At 45.3% G+C, this 24,302-nt stretch overlaps 1 protein-coding gene across 1 annotated transcript; it reads right to left on the bottom strand.

The window, feature by feature from the left end:
* On the bottom strand, positions 1–21,524 carry LGI3 (leucine rich repeat LGI family member 3). The gene is made up of 8 exons (XM_032229854.1): positions 21,322–21,524; positions 15,287–15,358; positions 12,176–12,247; positions 10,347–10,418; positions 5,188–5,259; positions 3,628–3,797; positions 1,655–1,819; positions 1–818 (listed from the first exon to the last, which is right to left on the bottom strand). The coding sequence occupies exons 1-8, from the start codon at positions 21,522–21,524 to the stop codon at positions 1–3; spliced, it is 1,644 nt and encodes a 547-aa protein (XP_032085745.1).
* Positions 21,525–24,302: the final 2,778 nt, after the last annotated feature.

Genomic DNA, 24,302 nt, shown 5'->3' with positions numbered 1-24,302 from the left:
CTACAAGCTGAGGTCTACGACAATATGCTTGTAAACCAGTGTGTTCCCCTTGAAGCTGGGGGCTAAGAGGACACTCATGGCCTCCAAAGGGATGGACTGGAAAGCCCGTGGAGCTTGGACAGAGAGTTCCTGGAACTTCACAAACTTTTGCTTGTCTTCATCCCAAAGGTAGATGTGGGTAAAGGAGAAGTCACTCCCCAAAGCCATGTAAAGTTGCTGAGAGATCTTGAAAGGCTCCATTACCATGGAGCCTCGGGAGGGCAAGGTCTGCACCTCTGTGAATCGCAGCCCTTCCCACCTGACCACCTTGGAGTCTCCAATGTAACGGCTCAGGCATAAGTAGTTGTCTCTCTTCATCTGGAAATGCTTGACCATCTGGACATCCAGCACTTCTGCGACGTCCCCCCAGTGAGCAAACTGCTTCTGGGAGCGATTCCACTGGTAGATGATCGGGGCCTGGGAGCTGCTGGAAATGATCAGCCGGGGTTTCCCATCCACCTCTAGGTACTCCACGTCCGTGTCCCGATGCCATGAGTGCAGGTCCTGGTGGGGATAGAAGCCATTCTGGTTCCAGCGATAGAGGCTGGTGGAGCCTGCCTTGGAGCTGTCGGCAATGACGAAGAACCACTCGCCGTCAATCTGGAAAGCCTCAATGTCATTGGGCTTCCGGATCTTCTGGCTGTCTATATCTTGGATCTTAATGAACTTGTCAATGTTGGTGTCCCAGCGGTAAATATAAGAGCCTCCAAAAAGCTGAGCCACCACAACGTACAGCTGGGATTCTACCACGATTGGTTTGCAGTAAACGGCAGAGTGAGCTGCAAGAGAGAAACGAGAGAGAAAGCATTGTTACTGTGACATTGTGCGGCTTGTGTGTTGTGGCCTCTCAGCTGCCACCCCATCCAGTAGCAAAATCAGAGGAGGAGGAGGAGGAGGAGGCATGGGATCTGAGAGCTCCGAGGGGAAACAGCGAGTGGAGCTGTCAGAGAGCAGGGGGAGAGGGGGGGAGGGAGAGAGAGAGACAGGCAGAGCCTGGGCCATCCGTCAGCCCTCAGATGGAGAGACAACAGCCCCCAGGTTTGGAGGTGGCTGATGAGGAAGAGAAGGAACAGCTGGGTCCAGTGCCTGACATGCGGCTCGCAGAAGGCAGATGAGAGGAGAGCAATGAGAATCTATGGGCCAGACCTTGGGATGGAAGAGCCACCGCTGCTAGCGAAACCCCACCCTACCTCTGGGGATAAAAGGCACGGGGTGGTGATGAATAGATTTGGCAGACAACTATTCATCTTCCGGACAGAGGGATTTGTTAGCCTGTGGTGAGATGGAAACTTTTTGCCGGGGCTGCCAGCACTTCCATTAAAGGAATCTTTGAATTAACTTTGCCATGTTTGGGGAGCTGGGTCAGAACATTGTGGTTGTCATTTATGTCTATGGTTTTTTTTTGTGATCTTCTTGTTTAATATTGTTGAGATAGGCAGCCATAAAAGTATTTTTTTATGAAGTCTGCAGGGTTTTGATAGCTTTTTGATAGCCCGGGGTAAGCTTGGTCCCTTAAAGATTTCTCATTCCAGACTGCAAATGGTTCGTCTTCAGTTTGCTTTCCAGGCACACCAGGGTGAATGATGTCCCCTTTTGACCTGCAGGTGTGGCTTACCAGGGATGCGGTCAAAATCCCGCAGTTTGCGCTCAACGTAGTCCCACTTCAGGATGGTACAGCTGCTGGAACTTGGCTGGGCCAGAGCCACATAGAGATCGCTGGAGTACATGAATGGCTCAGCAGACACAGACTGGAAAGGCAGCACCTGATGCACCACGAAATCTGGGAGAGAGGGGAAACAATCGTGTTTAGGGCGTCCTTGGAGGAATTTACATTCGAGATACCAGAACCACAAAATACACTTTCCAGTCAAGGATCTTCTCCATGCAGGAGCATTTGCAATAGATGTTTTTAAAACATTTGCCAATTTTTAATATGCAGTCATTTCCTTCCTTTTTGCTTAATAAATATATGATGACTTTTGCCCAATTACAAGGGTTGCAATTTATGTGGTTTTACAATAAATCAACACAACAAATATTTTAAAAAGGTGGCGCAGTGGTTAAATGCAGCACTGCAGGCTACTGCTAGATCAGCAGGTCAGCGGTTCAAATCTCACCGGCTCAGGGTTGACTCAGCCTTCCATCCTTCCGAGGTGGGTAAAATGAGGACCCAGATTGTTGGGGGCAATATGCTGACTCTCTGTAAACCGCTTAGAGAGGCCTGAAAGGCCTATGAAGCGGTATATAAGTCTACTGCTATTGCTGCTATTGCTATTGCTATCAAAGCTATTTATTATTTCAGACTGAAAAATATTTTTTCCTGGTAAACGTTAGTGCCTTTTAACGATAGTGCCAGAAAAGCCTCTTTAGATATCACATAATGACAATTTCAAAATAAGATAATGTCCTATATTTGAACACAATTTGGCCTTGATGTACTATATTTGACGTATCAGCCAATCACAAAGTGAACTTTGGCACCTGCAGCTCCTTTACATATGCAATCTTCTTTTTTTAGAAATTCCTGCAGCCTCGCTGAAAATGTGTCAAATAACATCAATAGTACTTTTAAAGTTAACTAACGCAAATCTTGTAATTTTACAAATAAATCCACCCCTATGCCTGTGACACATCTGGAAATAGGAAATATTAGCACCAGCGACTTCTCATCTTACTAGATAACCTTTATAAATACAATTCAATACAATGCAATACAATAGCAAAGTTGGGAGGGACCTTGGAGGTCTTCTAGTCCAACCCCCTGCCTAGGCAGGAAACCCTATACCATTTCAGACAAATGGCTATCCAACATCTTCTTAAAGACTTCCAGTGTTGATGCATTCACAACTTCTGGAGGCAAGTTGTTCCACTGGTTAATTGTTCTCACTGTCAGGAAATTTCTCCAAAGTTCTAAGTTGCTTTTCTCCTTGATGAGTTGCCACCCATTGCTTCTTGTTCTACCCTCAGGTGCCTTGGAGAATAGTTTGATTCCCTCTTTTTTGTGGCAACCACAGATATTGGAACACTGCTATCGTGTCTCCCCTAGTCCTTCTTTCTATTAAACTAGACATACCCAGTTCCTGCAACCGTTCTTCATATGTTTTAGTCTCCAGTCCCCTAATCATCTTTGTTGCTCGTCTCTGCACTCTTTCTAGAGTCTCCACATCTTTCCTACATCGTGGTGACCAAAACTGAATGCCATATTCCAAGTGTGGCCTTACTAAGGCATTATAAAGTGGTATTAACCCTTCATGTGATCTTGATTCTATCCCTCTGTTTATGCAGTCTAGAACTGTGTTGGCTTTTTTGGCAGCTGCCACACACGGCTGGCTCCTATTTAAATGGTTGTCCACTAGGACTCCAAGATCGCTCTCACAGTTACTAATATTGAGCAAGGTACCACCTATATTGTACCTGTGCATGGAAATCCAAATGTTTGGAAGTTGTCAAGGGAATTTAGGCAACTTCATGCTAAGCCCCAGAAGCACCTGGAGAACATGTATGTCAATTTGATCAATCAAACGTTGACCTAATTTATGAGTTCTGATGCCGTTTCTTAGACAGTTGCGCAAAGACACCCATTCCTACCTGTGGTGATACAGTCGAAGTTCTTTAGAGGAAGCTCTCTGATCTTCTGGCCTTGGTACTGAGGAGGACCACCACAGAAAATGGCAGGCATGCTTGCGTTGGTGTTTTCCATCCATTCCACCAGCCATTTGATCTTGCAATCACAAGTCAAAGAATTGCCCCGAAGGTCTCTGTGGGGATGGAAAATGTGGGGACTGTCATTGAACTCCTCCAGTCTCAGTTCTTATGACAAGGCCTTGAAGTCCTCAAAGAAAGAGGTGTGGAAAGCAAGTGTGGAGATGGAGGTCAGTTCTCTCATGGAAGAACTACAAATGTAAATTCAGTTCTAGCATCTTTCTTTCTGGTGTGAGGCCTTCAAACCACATGCTTTACTGAATTAACCCATTTGCTGCCCTTGTGTATGGAACCACAAACCTTTCATTGTTTGCAGAGTGGGTACAAGCTGAACCACATGCACAACAGGAGAATGTTACAGCCTCAAAAAAGTTAGGATGATTCCTAATAATGTAATCAGCAGAAGATGAGGACAAAAAATTTTGTGCCATCCATAACATAGTCCAATACCGTCCTTTTTTTTTAATTGAATGTTTTACGTTACACCAATTAAGGTTTGGAGCATCCTGTTACATATCTGAAAAGTCTCTACTCCTAGCCATTGAACTCAAGTGTTTTCTGCCCCTATTCCCTGCTCATGTGCCCTCCAAGGAAATTGGAATTCAGCTCGCATTGTCTGACTTCCAATTTATTATACTTTTAATTGTTACAGAATGGGCTAAGGAAGTGTGCAAGTTATATCTTTAAAAATCTGGAATACCCTCCACCCATGTGTGTGTGTGTGTGTGTGTGTGTGTGTCTATGTGTTGCATTTGTGCTGATAAATAAATAAAGGGAGACTAGTATAGATCTATTTCAAGCTATTTAGCTCTCATCAGCTAGCCATACCCTTACTGGGATTTGAACCTGTGCTGTATTACATATTAAGCAGTTGTGTTAACCACTAAGCCACAAGGTTCTCCTCCAAATGCAACACAAATGTAACAAAGAGAACAGTAAAAATAATGGCTTTCTGTCGTGATGGTCTCTTGTGACGATCCGATAGACAGAGAAAGGAAGCAGTCTGCTTCCTCCCATATTTGGGCATACCAGGGGTTGTGGCACTAAATACATATATATATGTATACATATATTCTCTCTGAGGTTTCATTGGAAAAATAGTAGGGGTGTGTGTGTTTAAATCATGTTCTCTCCTGTTCCATTCATTATTTACATTGATTGATTTTGGAACTTTGTCTTTCATTCCCCGTGGCTTGTTTCATCCAAAGCCTTCCCATTAACTATCTTGGGTTATCGTAGTGATGAAATTAATGATCATATATTTCTAGTTTCAGAAAGAATTCGCCAGGCTACAGTGGAATATACAAAAAAGTGAGATCACTGCAAATGGTGCAGATTCTGTAATTTGTGCAGTTTGCATGATGATGTCATGTTGCTTATCTAATGGACACCCATGCACTATTATTCCTTATTTTTATAGTATTTACAACCAAAAGAGAACCTTACAGATCACTAAGGATATCCAAAGGCTTCAGGAGATCTCTGGGCAGCGTCTGCAGGTTGTTGTTGGCCAAAGATCTGGAAGAAAAGAGGGAGGGACAACTATTTTATGCCAAACATTTCATGATCCTCAAATTAAGACTGAACAATGAAAGGTAGGCTTGCAGTGTAGGACTGCAACTATGTGTTTGGAACATACTTCAATGTGCTTATCCTTTTATATATATATATATTATATAATATATATATGTATATACATATATACATATATACATATATACATATATACATATATACATATATACATATATACATATATACATATATACATATATACATATATACATATATACATATATACATATATACATATATACATATATACATATATACATATATACATATATACATATATACATATATACATACATACATATATACATATATACATACATATATATATATATACATACATACATACATACATACATACATATATATATATAAACAGACCCAGGAAACTACAGACCAATCAGCCTAACATCAATACCTGTGAAGATACTGGAAAAAATAATCAAAAAACAGATTTGTGAACATCTAGAAAGGAATAAAACAGTGGTGGCATTCAAATTTTTTTACTACTGATTCTCTGGGTATAGCTTGGAGGGCTTGGTGGGCAAGGTGTAGCATAGTGTGGCTTGGTGGACGTGGTGTGGCTTGGTGGTTGTGGCAGGAGAAAGATATTGTAAAATCTCCATTCTCTCCCGACTCCTGGGGGAAGGATACTGCAATATCCCCATTCCCACCCTACTCCACGGGAAGGATATTTAAGGTGACCATATTTTCAGATTGGTAAAGAGGGACACCATTGACCGGTGGGGTGGTGGTGGTGGGGGTTGATTAAAATTTTTATATTTTGTCAAAAGGTCACAAAAGACGATTACATGACCCCAGGACACTGAAACCATCATAAATATGAATCTGTTGCCAAACATCAAAATTTTGATCACATGACCATGAGTATGCTGCAACGGTCGCTAAGTGTGAAAAATGGTCGCTAAGTGTGAAAAATGGTCGCTAAGTGTGAAAAATGGTTATCAGTCACTTTTTTCAATGCCATTGTAACTTTGGTCACTAAATGAACTGTTTAAAAGCTAAGGCTAGCTTGCATTATAATGCCTTATGCTAGCTTACATTTTGGATTTGGATTTGGATTTTATTCAACTTGTATGCCGCCCTATTCCCAAGGGACTCAGGGCGGCTCACAAACCGGAAGGGAAGGGAACAATACATAAAAAAAGAAAACAAAAACAGACAACAATACAGAGCCAGTTTAAAAGGTCTCAACAAGCACACCAATTCGAGTGGGGATGGAACTCAGCAGCCCCAGGCCTGCTGGAACAGCCAGATCTTAATGGCTTTACGGAAAGCCTGAAGGGTGGTGAGGGTCCGAATCTCCACAAAGAGATCGTTCCAGAGGGCCGGAGCAGCCACAGAGAAGGCCCTTCTCCGGGTGGTCGCCAATCGGCATTGGCTGGTAGATGAAATTCGGAGGAGGCCTAGTCTGTGGGATCTAATAGGTCTTTGGGAGGTGATTTTCAAGAGAGAGAAGCTAAACTCATAAACACTCAAGGAATTTGTCTTTGGTGAATATGCTCTCAGTGTACATAAAGAAAAATAAAATAGAATACATTCATCAAGAATCATAAGCTACAACACTTAGTGATAGTCACTAAAGCCTGGAGGATTGCTCCCTCTGTGCTTCTTTAAAACAGTATATGTTAGAATAGAATAACAGAGTTGGAAGGCACCTTGGAGATCTTCTAGTCTAACCCCTCCTTAGGAAGGAAACCCTACACCATTTCAGAAAAATGGTTATCCAACATCTTTTTAAAAACTTCCAGTGTTGGAACATTCACAACTTCTCTCCTTGATTAGTTTCCACCCATTGCTTCTTGTTCTACCCTCACGTGCCTTGGAGAATAGTTTGACTCCTTCTTCTTTGTGGCAACCCCTGAGATATTGGAACATTGCTATCATGTCTCTCCTAGTCCTTCTTTTCATTAAACTAGACATATCTAGTTCCAGAAACAGTTCCTCATATGTTTTGGCCTCCAGTCTCCTAATCATCTTTGTTGCTCTTCTGATTTGTGACTGTTTTTCTCCTTTATGACCACTGCACCATCCTCATGACCACATGATCAAAATTTGCTTGGCACCTGGCATGTGTTCATGATAGTTGCAGTATCCAGGATTATGCAATCACCATTTGTCACTTTCCCAGCGGGTTTCCAACAAGCAAAATGACCAGGAAAAGCCAAATTTGCTTAATGACTGCATGGTTCACTTAACAATTGCAGTGACTCACTTAACAACTGTGGAAAGAAAGGTCATGAAATGAGGAACCATCTTGCTTCGCAATGGAAATTTTAGGGTCAATTGTGGTTGTAAATTGAGGTCTAGCTGTACAGTATATGGAAATAATCCCAGTCCCTTAAAATTGAAGTGTGCTTGCCTTGCATTCTAAACAACAAAATATCCAACCATTTTTTTCTTAAATATTTTAAGCAAATGTTGTACAAAATCTCCAAATGCAATAAGCTTAACACTGTATCCTGAAGTGTTGGAATATAAAAACTGTCTCGTTCACATAGTATGTGAAAATAGCAATGAATTTAAACGTATGAATTTAAAACTAAGTTTGGAGCTATTGTTTATTAGCCAATGTTGCACTCTATCTTGTACAAAATGCTTCCGTATCAGAAAACACCCATGTTCTTCTATTCCAGACACCTGTAATGACCCCAAAGGACAGCTATTTGTCTATGACCTTCTATAACAAATTCATGGCTTTATACAAAGATACAGTAATATCAACACCCAACTCTGCTCACTGGCTAGTTTCAGATAACTGCTATTTGAGGAGAAGTTTTAGAAGTTACTTGCAATCTTGTGGCGAGTTTGCTGTTTAATCTGCTAGTTTTGCAAAAGGTGAAACTACACAGCTGTAAAAATAATTCCTGTTGCTCAATGCAGCTGTGCTGAGCTGCTTTCCTGGCACGATTTGGAAGATATTTGGTCACAGTAGATCAAATGTGGGTAAGAGAGCCAGTTTGCCTAGTAGTGGTTCAGGCACCAGACAAGAAATCAGGAGTTTCTAGTCCCATTTTAGGCATGAAAACCTGCTTGGATGAAATGAGGCCAGTCACTCCTTTTTTCCCTTCTTTCCTTCCTTCCTCCTTTCCTTCCTTCCTTCCTTCCTTCCTCCTTTCCTTCCTTCTTTTCCTTCCTTCCTTCTTTCCTTCCCTCTTTCTTTCCTTTCCTTCCTTCTTTCCTTCCTTCCCTAACTTTCTTTCCCCCTCCCTTTCTCTGTTGTGAGGAGTTGGAAGGAGCATTAGATCTGCTCACCGCCTTAAAAGTGGGATTTTTTTAAAATGGCTTTTTTTAAAAGTGATTTCAGCCTTTAGTACTCTCCCCATCCGTCCTCCCATCCTCCTTCCAAAAAGTTGATTTAAAAAGCCAGCGATCCCCGCACGCTTCTCCAGCGTTCCTGATTCAGGGGCAGAGTCCGAGACAGGTGCCTGGGCGCACCCTGTTCCCCCCTCAAGGCTTCGTGTTAAAGCCAAAAAGGACCTCCACAGAAATGGCTCCAGGGAGGCAGGGCAGGGAGGGATGCTGGAGAGCAGCTTTCGCCTACAGCCTTGGGGGGAGGGGGGTTTTGCAACCCTGCCCTGTTTGGTGCCCCTCGTTGCTTGAAATGGGGTGCTTTGTTTGGGGGGGGGGTGCAGGAGGTCCAAATAAGAGGTGGGCTCAGCCTCCGCTGGGATGGAGCAAGCAGAAGGAAAGGCAAGAGGGGGGGGTGGGATTTCACTGGCAGTTGCAAAGCAGCCTTCCACCGATTGCCTTCCCCCAATGCCCCACAACCCTTTCAAAAGCCACCCCCATCGCCAGCCTCTCCCAACCGGATCCCCATCTGCCTCCTCACTGCGCTGCCGCCGGCGGAAAGCTGTCGCTCTCCCTGCAGAAAAACGGCCCGCGTCACAGCGCGCACGCGCAGGAGGGGAGAAAGGGAAACCACTGCCTCTACAAGCCACATTGGGAACGACACTTCAGAGAAATAAAAACATTTTTTTAACGGCGTCCTTTTTAAAATTTTCTTTCTTTTGGAAAATCGGGATTTTTTGAACACGCCGCGGGACACGGGACAAATTATTAAAAATTGTGACTGTCCCGCCAAAATCGGAACATCTGATCACCTTAAGGATATTGCAAAATCTCCATTCCCTCCTGACTCCTGGGGGAAGTATACTGCAAAATCTCCATTCCCTCCCAATCAGCTGGGACTCGGGAGGCAGGGAATAGATGCGGGCGGGGCCAGTCAGCGGTGGTATTTATCAGTTCTCCAAACTACTCAAAATTTCCGCTACCAGTTCTCCAGAATGGGTCAGAACTTGCTGAATACCACCTCTGAAGTAAAGTTATAACTAGTAGCCAGCATGGGTTTGTTAAAAACATATCATGCCAAACCAATCTTATTTCATTCTTTGTCTAAAGTGACTAAATTTGTAGACCAGCGAAATGTTGTGGACATGGTATATTTAGACTTTAGCAAGGTGTTTAATAAAGCAGACCACAACCGACTATTCCAAAATGTGGAATAGACAGCATCGCCACCAGATGGATTTGTAACTGGCTAACAAACCATACTCAGCAAGTAGGCCTTAATGGTACTTTGTCTACATGGAAAGAAGGAAGCAGTGGGGTACCACAAGGTTCTGTCTTAGGCCCAATACTCTTCAATATCTTCATAAATGACTGTGATGAGGGGAATAAAAGGGAACTTGTCAAATATGCAGATGACACTAAGCTAGCAGGAATAGACAACACCCCAGAAGACAAGCTCAGGATCCAAAAAGATCTTGAACCATGGGCCATATACAACAATATGAACTCTTTGCCACCAGAAGGTGTGGGTGCTCCATCACTGGAGATTTTCAAGAAGAGACTGGACAGTCACTTGTCTGAGATGGTATAGGTTCTCCTGCTTGAGCAAGGGGTTGGACTAGAAGACCTCCAAGGTCCCTTCCAGCTTATTCTATTCTAAAGATACTTTAGCCAGATATGCGTGAAATGAGCTGTGTGCATTTGTGCAATTCAAAACTCACAGATGTGTCAGGGACTTAAGCCCACGAAAGGCATTTTTTGACAGAGACTGGATGTCATTGTTCTCGATGAACCTGGGTAAACAAAAAACAAGATGGCAAGGACATATTCTGATAAGGTCCCACTACATTTTCTCCATCACCCCCTCCTACCCCACTTTCCTCTGACAACAAATCCCTTTTCCCTTCAGCTAGGTTTTTCCAAAGACCCAGATGTCCGTCAAACACAGTCCCTCACTTCCATCCTTTCCATCTTTGAAGGTGCCACCCATAGCTGGGACACGGAAGGCAGAGAATAGATGGGGGCAGGGCCAGCAAGAGGTGATATTTACCGGTTCTCTGAACTACTCAAAAATTTTGCTAACAGTTCTCTAGAACTGGTCAGAACCTGCTGAATACTACCTCTGGAACAGTGGTGGGTTCGGACTGGTCGGCTGAACCGGTAGTGGTATGGTGGCCTGGGTTGCTGGATCTGGCAGCGACCCAGGCCTGCCACGCCCCCAAACCGGTTCCCCAGTCTTTGCTACCGTGGCCGGCATATTTCTGTGCATGCGCAGATATACACAGCGACGCACGCCATCTCAGTGGACCGGTAGTAAACCGGTTAGTAACCTACCACTGTTCTGGAGTCTCCCTTTTCTATGACACCTGGGCTAAAATAAAGAGTGAGCAGATGCCCCTGCAGGGATATTGAAGCCCAGAGTCGACACTCCTGGGAGAAATGTGGTGGCTGGGTTTTGCTTCATGGCAAAGATCCAGCGTGGGATTTGATTGGTACCTCAATGCAGGTGTCCCGCAACCAGCCCTGGAGCAGAAAATGCCACCCGTGTCTCTGTCTGTAGAAGATTATTAACAGGGTTGATCTTGCTACAGGCAGAAGTGAGACAGCCTATGCCAGAGGAAGGAGCTTCCCATGCTGAGGGGGAAGTGTCCCCCTGTAGTTATGATGAAGAGGAAGAACTAGGTCTGTGATTGTGAACCTATGGCATGTGTGCCAGAGGTGGGAGATAGAACCCTCGCTGTGGGCACATGCACTGTCGCCAGCTGCTCTTCTGGTTTCTGCCGGCCAGCTGATCTTCACGGGTGCCAGAGGGCTAGAAAACAGCCTGAAAAATGCCCCCAAAACAGGCTGGTTTTGGGTGGGTTTCAGGCTATTTTTCAGGCCATTTTCCGGGTATTTTTGGACCGTTTTCAGGGTCATTTTTGGCCTGAAAAGCCCCTCAAAAGCCTGAAAACCCCTCCCAGAACAGCTAAAGATGGCCAAAAAACAGACATGCATGCGCTGGCCAACTGGTCTTCAGGTTTCCGGTGCTTGGGCATGCACACATGCACATGCATGCACGCACGTTCCGGTTTGGGCACTCGGTGCCAAAAAGGTTTGCCATAACTGAACTAGGTGCTGTCCTTGAAGAAGGGAGAGAAACGGTGCCAGATCCAAGGATGCTAAGCCTCTTTCAGTATGTCAGTAGGTGACTACAGATCAGAGGGGGCATTCGGCCGGTTTGTCCCAGTTTGGGCGAACCGGTGGCAGTGGCAGCAGGAGGCTCTGCCCTCCCACACCCAGATATCATCACGGACACTCTGTACCATGCACAGAAGGTTTTGTGCATGCGCAGAAGTGTCGTGCGTGTGTTCCCAGTTCCAAACCAGTAGTGAAGGTAAAAGGATTTTATGCCTGTTCCAGATTCTTCCTGTAATTCTTCCCTACTTCTCCAGCCAAGACATTCATATTTTAACCCTGCATGTCGTTTCCCCTCCCCCCCCCCAAAAAAAGGCCCAGGTCACCCCATACTCTGACTAAGGACCAGAGAAAGTCTGCTAATATTCCATACAGGTATTGCAGGTGAGAAAGGCCGGTGAACGTGTTGTCTTTGATCAAGGAAAATTTGTTGGAATTCAGCAACCTGCAAGAAGGAACAAAGAAAGAAGCAAGTGTTAAAACTGGGGACAGGCCAAGGCAGGCAAAAGAGCCTGCCCACATTTTGTTCAAGATTTCCCAAATAGCGCTGCAGGTTGTTTTAAATTATCTTGCATTTTTATTTCATTTCAGTTCAATTTTTACACTTAGCTGGGATTACTTAACTCATAACTGGCCTTTTAAGATATCAGGCTGTTGGATGGAGTGGGTGTCCCAAAAGTGATGACAGTGGCCCCGATTTCATGATCAAAGCACCTCTCTTTTTTATGTACGTTAGGTTAAACCTTAAAAGGGATGGGGCTTGGATCATGCAGTTGTATTTCACATGACTTTTTTAGTCATGAAAAATATACCGATACAATTATCTATGAACTGGCTTTGCTAAATTAACACCAAGGATGGATGGATGGATGGATGGAAAGATGCATAGATGATAGGTAGAAGGTAGATAGATGATTGATAGATAGATAGATAGATAGATAGATAGATAGATAGAAAGATAGAAAGATAGAAAGATAGAAAGATAGAAAGATAGAAAGAGATAGATAATGGATGGATGGAAAGATGCATAGATGATAGGTAGAAGGTAGATAGATAGATAGATAGATAGATAGATAGATAGATGGATGGATGGATGGATGGATGGATGGATGGATGGTAGGTAGGTAGGTAGGTAGGTAGGTAGGTAGGTAGGTAGATGATAGGTAGGTAGGTAGGTAGGTAGGTAGGTAGGTAGATAGATAGATAGATAGATAGATAGATAGATAGATAGATAGATAGATAGATAGATAGATATAGAAAGATAGATAATGGATGGATGGATAGATGATATATAGAAGATAAATTGACAGATTAGATAGATGGGTGGGTGGTGAGTGGATAGATGATGGTTAGATAATGTATGGATAAATGATAGATAGAAAATAGATATAGATGAGAGAGAGAGAGAGTTGAAGAGAAGGCTCTGTTTTAATACAACACAGTATGTTATTTCAGTACAATGATATTTATAGCACACATGTCACTGCGACATACATTAAAAGGAGTGAGGCTTCTGTTGTTTCCTTCTACTGCCATCTTGACTTTTTCAAACCCCTTTTCTGTCGTTCTTTAGTACCGCAGTATCCCTTTTTCTCTCTACCCTATTCTAGGCTCCTTCCAGAATCAAATGACCCACTTAGCAACTCAGGCATATGGAAACGTTATCTGAACCAGGGCACAAGAGATGCTTGGTGTGAACTCTCATAGCCGCTTCGTGGAGAATTGTTAAGAGACGCACAGTGTAGCATGAAGGAAAAATCTGGAGGTTAAGGGTGCCACGTCATCCGAATCAGCCCCCTCCCCCACTCCAACGGAGACGGAGAATGGCTGCATCTTCTCCAGGACTGTAAAAACATTAGATGCAAAACTTCAGAACTTAAAGTTGACTGCTGCAAAGGTAGAACTCTTAGACAGGGGTGGGTTGCTTCCAGCATTACTGCCAGTTCGGTGCGCAAAAGATTTTGTGCTCCGTGCAGGTGCGCATTTCCACCTTAAAAGGTCTGTGCATGCACACGTTAGAAAAGGGGAAAACATTGCATTGCACTGAAAATCAAGATGGTGCTGCTCCCGATAGAACCAGTTTGGGGGTGTGGCAGGCCGAATTACTACCTACTCGGCCGTAGCACTCCGAACTGGTAGGAACCCTGCCTCTGCTCTTAGACCTTATAAATGAAGGTTTTAATAATTTAATCAGCTTAAAATCATAAATGAAATATAAGAACTTAAGTGTGGGGGATCTGCCATTTGTTGGAGTCCTGGGGATTCCCCCCTCCCCATTAATCCTCTGCTTCCTCTTTGAAATTTCTGCATATTCATATGAGATTGCAAGAAAAATCAGTTTTTCTGATCCAAATATTCAAAGCTGTGTTAAAACCCATGCACTGCCTGCAAGAGGAATGAATGGAAAACTACGATCAATTAATCAACCAACGAATCGATCAAAGTATTTCACAAACTTAAGAGGACACATGAATTCACGTTAACAAATCCGTCAATCAACAGCCCAAGTGCCCCTTTTGCAACGGGGAACTTAATTGAAATAGGGCTAAGACAGTAACGGCGAACATGCTGTATAGATGTCAAGGGTAACACACCCCAACATTTTGGGTGACACACCCATATTCACTCAAACCTAGCAACAACCATTCCCCAAAACATGTCCTGTTCTCACACCATTTTCAGAGGCTACGGAAACAATGTGAGAACAGGACATGCTTCCACACAGTTTTCAGAGGCTGCAGAGGCTTCTGTGATGGACTTCTGGGTGTGGGGGCAGGGTCCTGAATTTTCAACTGGGCGGGAAAACCTGGAAGGTTTCAGATTTGGGTTTTCCCAGATGTGCCAACGTGACATCTCTAATAAAGTGGAACTTTGAGGAAATTCAAGCCTTGGAGTTTTCTTTCGTTGGGGGTATTTCTTGGAACCCTGACACATTCTTCCATCCCACCTCTCTCAAATCCACTTTTCTGATTCTAGGCTCCTTGTCCTCCTTCAAAAAGGAGATGGGGGAGGGGTGGGCTTCATGAAATTTGGGGAAAGGGCCCTCCTTGGAAAAAGGGCTCTGCCAACTCTTGCCTCAAAGGGAACCCCCAAACCGAAAGGAAGAGAGTGACGGTTTCCCACCCCACTCCACACATCTAGTCCTAGAAACCACCAAAGTTCTACTTACTCCTTGGAGAGCATCATTCAACCTTGGCAGCTCCCAAATTCTGGGAAATTCTGGGAGCTGAAGTCCACCCTTTGGAGAGTTGCCAAGGTGGAGAAACCCAGGCCCCCAAATGCCGTAGCACCAGATAGGAAGATGTGTGGACCATGCTATGAAAAGCATGGGACCTCTGCCTTCCTGCCAGCTCCCGAGAAATTCCCGTGGCCAAATACCCCTAGGTAGGCATTCCCCTGGCCACGCGCTTTGTGTGGGGGTCTGAACTGACCACCCAGGCCCCTGTTCCCCCTCTTCAGGCAACCGTTGGGCAGATAGACGTACAGGAACTGCAGGGACGGAAGATGTGCGAAGGCCGCTTCCTTCAACTCGCTGAAGCCTGCATTGATCAGGGTCCTGCAAAAGAGGAGGGGGAGAGAAATCAATGAGGAGTCGCTGCAGAGCATGGCTAGGCTGCCTGCAGTCATGGGGTCCGAAGCCCACTGTTGTGGCCTATCAGCTGCCAGCCCCTCCAGCAGTCAAATCAGAGGAGGAGGAAGAGGCGTTGGAGTCAGGGTCAGCATCAAGGCAACCTGGGAGTTCCAAGGGGGAAGAGAGGAAAGGAGCTGTCAGAGAGAGAGAGAGACAGAGGCGGAGCCTGGGCTGCCCGTCAGTCCTCAGATGGAGAGTCAACAGCCCCCAGATCTGGAGGTGGCTGATGAGGAAGAGGAACAGCTGGGCCCAGTGCCTGATGCATGGCTGTGCAGAAGGCAGAGGAGAGGAGAGCAGTGGAAATCTATGGGCCGGTCCTTGGGATGGAAGAGCCATTGCTGCTAGCAAAACCCCACCCTACCTCTGGGGATAAAAGACAGGGGGAGGAGATGAATAGATGTGGCAGACAACTATTCATCTTCTGGCCGGCCGGACTTTTAGCCCACGGTGAGAGAGAAACTTTTTGCCGGGGCTGCTGGCAGTCACTCCTAAATAAAGGAATCATTGATTTAACTACAGAGGGTTTGTTGTGTTCGGGGAGCTGGGTCAGAACACCCACCGGCATCCACAGCAAGCCTATCAAGATCTATCAATGTCTCAGTCAATGTTTCCCCAAAAAAACTTTGTAGCTATCAAATGTACAGAATGTTGGCCAGCTAGATGGCAGCACGTCACTGAATTTGGCTACTCTGGAGTGCTAACTTTTCAATTTAAAATATTTAACACTTAATAGTATTGAACATTTATTAATTTCCTATATATTTATGTTGAAATAAATAACAAATTAATTAGCTTAATAATATTTCTTATTAAAGCATTATTTAGTGGTATAAAAAAAACAATGTCAATATTTCGTAACATTTAAATCAATAATATTTAAATCAATAACAAGTGAACATTCAATAATAGTAATATTTCAAGGTATGTACATAAATAATATTTCAAAATAATTTTTAGAATCATATTTCAAAATATTTAAATAAATTAAATAATAATTCATATCAATATAGTCCTAAAAAATCCAAGAACTGACTCCTGCATTGTTCCCAGAATACGCCATGAAGTTCAGGAGAGTTGCCATGGGAAATTACGCTGGTGGCATTTGCGTGATTTGTGGAGGCCTTTGCATGATGTCACAACACAGGTGCCTGTCACCTGAGTCCCCTTCGGGGGAAAAGGGCAGCATATAAATATAATAAACAAACAAACAAACAAACACCTGCCTGCATATGGAAGCCTCCCTCAGAGTCTTAGAGAACGCAGAAGTGCCCCCTCCCATCTGTCTATAGGAAGCCTCTTAGACTCCCTTTGGAGTAGGGTCAAATAAGTCAAAATGGACACCCAACATCAATCACACTGTCCCAGCCATTTGGTCTGAAATGGTATAGGACAGGGGTCCTCAAATTACGGCTTACTGTAATCAGGACTTACCTTCGCGAGCCCCGCGGACTGGAACTGAAAGGTAAGGCCAACAATTTTGGCCTGCCGAGGCATTCTGGAGGTGAAGGAGCTGAAAAATGGGGTGCGCAGTTACCCCCAGAAGGCAAAAAAACTGGCAAAAACAGCCCATTTTCATTTTTTTAAATGTTTTTTAACTTTTTATTTTGTTTATGCAAACTTCACATCTTTGCAACACATGACACTTCTTTTACATATCTGTTGTGATTTTTTTTATCTGTACATATAAGTCTTGTATAGCTATAACTTTATATATATGTTCATTTATATTATTTCATACATGTTTTTTCTTCATTCTATGTATAACATTCTATATATTCTATGTGTAACAACCTTCATTTTGCATTTATTTCCTATTATTTATTTGCTACAGTCTGCAAATTAAAAAAACAACTACAAAACCGGAAAATGATTAAAAGATAGAAATACAAAAGTTTTTCATCTCCCCTGCCTCCAGAAGATAGATACAGAGGGAGACAGAAAGAGAGAGGAAAGAATTGCTATAAAACTGATTTTCCTGAAGTTGACCACTAGACTCCTAAACCAGTGTTTCTCAACCTTGGCAACTTGAAGATGTCTGGACTTCAACTCCCAGAATTCCCCAGCCAGCATGGCTGGGGAATTCTGGGAATTGAAGTCCAGACATCTTCAAGTTGCCAAGGTTGAGAAACACTGTCCTAAACAACTGAAAAAAACCACCCAGTGAAAAGAAAAGGCAACCAAAAGAGCAGCATGTAAACAAAAGCAAAGAAAACGCCTCCAGGAGCAAAACAAATTAAAGTTGCATTGTTAAATGGACTGTTAAATTGACCACGCCCTCCTAGTCACATGATCTAGCCATCCCCCCCCCCCAGTCACATGCCCACCCAGCCACACCCATCCAGCCGTTCTGGCCCCCCAACAGTCAGAGGGACCGTGAATTGGCTCCCTGTTTAAAAAGTTTGAGGACCCCTGTTTGAGCAAGGGTTTGGACTAGAAGACCTCCCAGTTCCCTTCCAAACTCTGTTGTTCTCACTAAAGCCATCCCCTTGATTCTTTTGAGCATCCCCTGTGGACACCCTGCCCCAAGCCTTCCGGGGTTCCTCCCCCACCCTCTGAGCTGGCTCTCCTCTCTGTCCTGCAGCTAAGGAACTGCAACAGTCGGACACCCCCGAGGTGGAGAGGACGCCTTGAATGCGTTCTGTCCCATTGTGATTCATGAACGTTGCTTGGCAAGGAGCCCCCAGAGCACTTTAGCAAATCAATGTTGGCCCACAGGTGTTGCCTCGCATCCCAACCATTTCCGGCGGGTGGGGTTAGGTTTGGCTGGAGGGGCTGCCGCAATGGTGGCCATTAAGAGGGACGAAATGCCCGAAGGCGTTTAGCCTTCTGAATATTGATAGGTTCCTGTTGTTTTCTATTAAACACACATTGGACCCAGTGTAACCGTCCTGGCAATGTTATATTCCATACTAGAATATAAAGTTGGTCTATTTGGTATTTACAAATATAAGGATATCGTATTTCCCTCCTTGTTGCTTTGATCTTGTCTTATACATCTTCACTGTTATGGTTTCATACATTTTCATACAAATAGTTCTGATTTGAATTCTATTTCCTTTTCCGTTATCTCTATCAGCCACCTTTGAATTTTCCACCAATATTCTTTTGTTTTTTGGCACAACCACCACATATGGTAGTACATGCCTGATTCATGAATAGTGAGAGATTCCTGAAACCCCTTTGCACCAGGCTCCAAACTGAAGAAAACAGGGATATATTGAATTATGCAAGGTTGTGTTTTCTGGATAGCTTTGATTATTGCTACTTGAGACTGATGGAAGTCAAGCATCTGTGATGACACTTGGCTGGAGAGAAGGGTGTTGGAAAGCACGTGGACAGAGGTCCCAATCTGAACATAATGGCAACCTACCCCCAACAAAATGCAATCAAAATTGTATTCATTTCTATACTGCCCATCTCACCTAAGGATTTGCATTGTGCAGCACTGCAGAAATGGTGTCTTGGCAGCACTGAAGTTTTAGCAACTTCCTACAGAATTGCAGATTTAAAGCACTGGGGGAAAAACAACCTTGAAGGTCATCTGTTCCAGCCCACTAAAGCAAACCATTAGAGAAGGAAGCTGCAACTACGACATGTCACCATCCAGCTTCTGCTGAAATGAGTCCCCCAAGGCGAGCCCACCCATTCACCCCCATTATTTGGTAGTCATTCTGTTCTCTAGAGTCGTAACCCTTAGTATGTTTCCCCAAACATTCCAACAGAACGTCTTCCTTGTTACTTGTATTTGTTTTCCAGCCTCTCCTACTCCAGGTCCTTCTACAGTGTGAAGATACAGAACAACAGAATTGGAAGGGACCTTGGGGGTCTTCTAATCCCCTCCCTGCTTGAGCAGGAAACTCCATCCCATTTCAGATAAGCGATTGTCCAATCTCTTCTTTAAAACCTCTGATGATGGAGCACCCACAACTTCTGGTGGCAGCCCCTCAAACATTGGAAGACTGCTATCATGTCACTATATAGGAGACCACATATATTATCTCTCCTTAATGTTCACAGACCTTCCTTTTGGAACATTAGTCAACTCTGCCACCCATCCAGTCACTCAACTTATAATATTTCAAACCATATCCACAAATTGACAACTAATTGTCATACCCTTCAGAACTTATCATCCTGAGATAGGGAAGGGTAGGAAGAGTAGGAAGAGAGGACATGAAGGGGAAGAAGAGGAGATGAGTTGGGGAGAGGAAGGGGAAGAAGAAAAGGGAAAGGAGAGAAGGAAAGAAGAAAGTAGAGAAGAAGGGAGGGAGGGAGGGAGAAAAAAGTAGGGTTGTGGCAAAATAAAATAGGTGTATGGGATGGTAAGTAAAGCAATCCCAATTATATTTTTTTAATTTTTATATGGACAAATGAATGTTCAAAAGTATTAATACACAAAGTGAATAATAATTATGAGAATGCATACCTGAAAATGTATGCATGGGATTAAAAATTAAAAAAAACTTTTTTATATAAAAAAAGAAGTTATCATCCTGGACAAGCCCCCACCCAAGACCTTATAGGCTGATCTAATTTTCTCCTTGTTGGGATTTCCACTGAGTCATAAAGTAACCACATAGGCTGTCTTTGTACACTATGAAGGAACACACACACACACACACACGCATGCATTTATGCAACCACATAGTGAACTTTCTTAGCCACTGAAACATGCATTGACTTGCTAACGGTGTTGTGTGAGCACAGCTGTTCTTTGGATTATCAGCTTGATAAGAAGTTTCTATCTTCAGGGCAGAGATGGCTTGGATGGGAGAACCATGATACTGTATATGCGCCTCGGGTGGGGGGTTGGACTGGAGGATCTCCACCATCCCTTCCCACTTATTATTCTCTTCTGTTGCTCTTTCTGGGATCCAAGATGCGTATCCATCCCATCCTCCTCTCTTTCAGACCCAAAGGCAGATCCACAAGAAGCACACGCACAAGCGAGGAGGGGTCAGAGGGAAGGTTGGCTGTGACAAAAGCAACTGGCCAAAACAAAAACAAGTGACTCATGTTTTTCTACCACACCTTCACAACAGCAACCAGTTCAGTCACTCTGAGAAGTGGGCAGGCATCCCGCCCTAGGCTTTTTATTTGGGGGGGGGTCTCTTTCTCCCTCAAAGGGGAGGCTGGGAAGCCCTGATCCCCCTCGACTGCTGGAGGGGAAGGGGCTGAAGTACCCCTTAGAGGGTGGGTCGCCCACCCACATTCTGCTCCCTTCCACCAGAGTGGAGAACTTTAGCATCACCTCCTGGGGCAAAGATGCTTTTCAGTGCTGCATCCCGAGCAGGAGGGACCAGCCTGGGGAAGAAGATGCTCTGGTTCCCCCCCACAAGGATGGAGAGAAAGTTCCCCCCCCCCCCCGCCCTCCACACACACACTTCTCAAGAATCAAAGCCACAGGGTGTATGTGATATATATCCTCTCCGTGCCCCTCACCAGCCTTCTAGATATGGAGCCCACCACCCAATCCATGCCTTTTCCCCCTCCCCTGAAATGTTGGGAAAAGGGGGTTTCACCTCCTTTGTTCTGCTCCTGCCTGCTCACCTCCTCCCCATCCTCTCTCTTTAACACCCCGCACCCCAGCCCTCCTCCTCTCGCCAAGTTTCTCTCCCCCCTGGCTCCCAAAAAGTTGTTTGCGGTGCTGAAAATACACACAGAAGAACACAACAGAGAAGAACACAACAGAAGAGCAGCACAGAGTTGGGAAAGGGGACTTTGGAGGTCCTCTAAGACCTGCCACCACCACCACCACCACCACTAAGCAGGAGACCCCACACCACCATTTCAGACAAATGGGTCTCCTTCCCCACTCCCACCCGCAACCTCTCCCACCTCCCTCAATTCTCCCCACCCCAGCAAGGGAGCTCCGTTTTGCCACTCACAGAGAGATGACGTCCCGTGCCAGGTTCTTTGGCACTGCCTTGGAGTCCACGCAGAAAGCCGTGTCGCGGGTGCAGGAGCAGCTGGGGGGGCAGGGGGGCGGCCGGGGGGCTCGGCGAGAGGCCACCGGCCCCCAGCAGCCGAGCAGGCCCAACAAGGAGAGGAAGAGGAGGGAGCCTCTGCCCCAGCGCTGCAGCCCAGCCATCGCTTCTGCCCAGGTGCCACCGGCTGCGTCCCCGCAGCAGCCGCCTCCGGGCTGGCCGGCTTTCCTCCGCCGCGGCTGCCTGGATGGAGGGATGGAGGATTGGATGCTGCGGCGGCAGCTGAAGCCCAACTGGGCGAGCGGGATGCTTCAGCACCTGCAGAAGAGAGCAGAGCTCGGCTTCTCCGCCCGGCGCGGGGGTGGCAGCCAGGGAGGGAGGGAGGGAGAGGGAGCGGGCTGCAAGTGCCAGCCCCGGGTGGGAGGGGGAGAAGAGGGGGAGTAAGGAAGAGGTGGGGACTCCTGAGGTCATCGGGATAGAGGGGAAGGGAAGCACATGGCATCAGGGACTCCTGGGGGGGGTGAAAGAGGGGAGGGAGGGGGAAGAGAGGAAGGGGGCTGCAAATGCTAGTTCTCCCCCGGGTGGGGGGAAGGCGGAGAGAGGGGGGCAAGGAAGTACTGGGGACTCCCGAGAGCATCGGGGATGGAGGGGAAGGAAATCACATGGCATCAAAGGCTCTTGGGTGGAGTGAAAGAGGGGAGGGAGGGGGAGGGGCTGCAAATACCAGACCTGGGAGGCGGGGGAGGGCAGGTTAAGGAAGCGCTGGAGACTCCTGAGAGCATCAGGATGGAGGGGAAGAATAGCACATGGCAACAGGAGCTGGGGGTGTGTGTGTGAAAGGGGAGGGCAGAGGAAGCATCCCCCAACTTTGGAACGAAGACAAAGGACCATTTGAGGAACTCCATGCAAGGAGACCCCTAACACTGCCAGAGATGCTCAAAGGGGCACAAGGCTTGGGTTGCAGAGAGAGGGGAGCAACCCACCCAAACAGGATACGGACTTTTGAGGGGGCAGAGAAGTTCCCAGGATGGTGGGCTGCGTCTCTGCCGGTGCTGGGGCCACTGCTAATCCTGGGCCACTCGGGGGTCATTGGCCCTGGTCTTAAGACGGATTTGTACCATGCATCTTCTCGGCTCCTGAGCTGCTTTGCCAAGACCTGCCTGGCATCTCTGTGGGCATCTCAGACTTGACAGGCGTAAAACAAAAGGCAACTTTAAGGAGCCATGATTGGCCGTGGGGGAAGCTGTGAAAGTTCGAATAATATGGAATAATATGGAAAGTTATAATTGATCTAAACAAGATTGAGCTAGATTTCTTTCTCTTTTTTTAATTCAAGCCTTTCATTTCTTCCTCTCGCTATGCCTGACTACATTTTTATGCTTTGCATAATACTGCATGCCATAAAAGGAATTAATGCAAATAACACTGAACGTAGGTACAAGGGGTTCTCAACTCATGACCACAAGCGATCCCAAAATTTCTGCTGGTATGTGAAATAGTGGTCGAATGAGTTCGGCCCTGTTTTACAACCTTTCCTGCCACAGTTGTTAAGCGAATCGCTGCCGTTGTTAAAATAGCGACACAGTTGTTAAATGAACCTGGCTGGTCGGGAGGTTGCAAAAGTTGATCGCGTGAAGGTGAGTCACTGCAGCCATCATAAATACGAGTCAAAAAGGGTGTGTCAGCTTTTGTGGGTTCGCAAAGCTTTTCTTAGGATGCATTATATATGACCTGCATCTACCTTCCTTCTCCCCACCTCACCCCCTCACCTCCACTTAATTCTTAAATTAGCCTGACCACCATAGGCCTCGGAGGAGGGCAGGATTTACAGCTGGTGCCTTTTAATGGAATTGCCAGCTGGCGAAGGGGCTGCCGTCTACCGCTCTTGCCATCTTAACACAAGGAGGTGTTTGTTGTCGTTGTTGTCCATGTTATTTTTCCCCAGCCAGCCCTGTTTGAATAGACTCTGTCCTTTTGTCTCAGAATTTGCTCTCTTGTGATGAAGCCGACTTCCAAATGAACCCAGGATCAAAGCCTTTTGGGACGGTCCAGGCAAGACATTCCAACTGCAAGTGCTAACGCTATCCTATGTTCCAAGGTGATGCTGGTAAAAACTTGCAACTCTCAAAGTATCGTATTTTCCGGACTATAAGATTCACCAAGATTTCAAAGAGATAAGTAAGAAAATAAACATTTTTGTCCTCCCCAGCCCCCAGGAGCACTCTGCAGGCTTCAGCAGGGCTGGGGGAAGGCAAAAACACCCCCATTTTTCAGGAAAACGGGCCACCCTGTTTTTCATAAAAATGGGATGCAGGGATGGGGCTTCAGGGGGCCAAAAATGGCTATATTCATTGTACAAGATGCATCAACATTTCCACACTCTTTTAAGGGTAGAAGAGGTACATCTTCATAATCCTAAAAATACGGCATTTTTTTTCAGGGGGCAAATGGACTTTCTTGTTTTTTTCTTTTGAAGACGTTTCACTTCTCATCCAAGAAGCTTCTTCAGCTCTGACTGGATGGTGGGGAATGGAAGGATTTGGATTCCTTGCAGGCAACTGGTCATTTGCATCCTTTCCAAGTGTTACAATGACTCTCCAAAAGGATGCAAATGCAAGGAATCCAAATCCTTCCATTCCCCACCATCCAGTCAGAGCTGAAGAAGCTTCTTGGATGAGAAGTGAAATGTCTTCAAAAGAAAAAAACAAGAAAGTCCATTTGCCTCTTGAAAAAAAGCACCTTTCAGACAACCAGGGCCTAGATGACTGAGAATCTCCATAGACAAGTCTCAAACTACATATTTCTCCCCACCTCACCTTTATAACACAAGAAACTAGGGGTGTGTGTCCTTTTTGAGACCTTTTCTACACCTCTGTTGATTTTGTGGGCTAAGCTGCCTCTTATCTGACTGTTGTCTAGTTTCCTTCCCTTCCTCCCCCTCT

The sequence above is a fragment of the Thamnophis elegans genome, chromosome 13, assembly GCF_009769535.1.
Source record: "Thamnophis elegans isolate rThaEle1 chromosome 13, rThaEle1.pri, whole genome shotgun sequence".
Taxonomy (NCBI): Eukaryota; Metazoa; Chordata; class Lepidosauria; order Squamata; family Colubridae; genus Thamnophis; species Thamnophis elegans.
This window is presented reverse-complemented; position numbering and strand designations above follow the sequence as displayed.

Bases quoted from the DNA above. Each gene is read 5' to 3' on its own strand.
- LGI3 (XM_032229854.1), bottom strand. From the start codon at position 21,524: ATGGCTGGGCTGCAGCGCTGGGGCAGAGGCTCCCTCCTCTTCCTCTCC. The intron at 5,260-10,346 runs GTGAGTTTTGAA...CTTTTCTTCCAG, and splicing joins CTTAAGTCCCTGACACATCT to ATCTTTGGCCAACAACAACC. The intron at 1,820-3,627 runs GTAGGAATGGGT...CCTCTCTCCCAG, and splicing joins CTTCGACTGTATCACCACAG to ATTTCGTGGTGCATCAGGTG.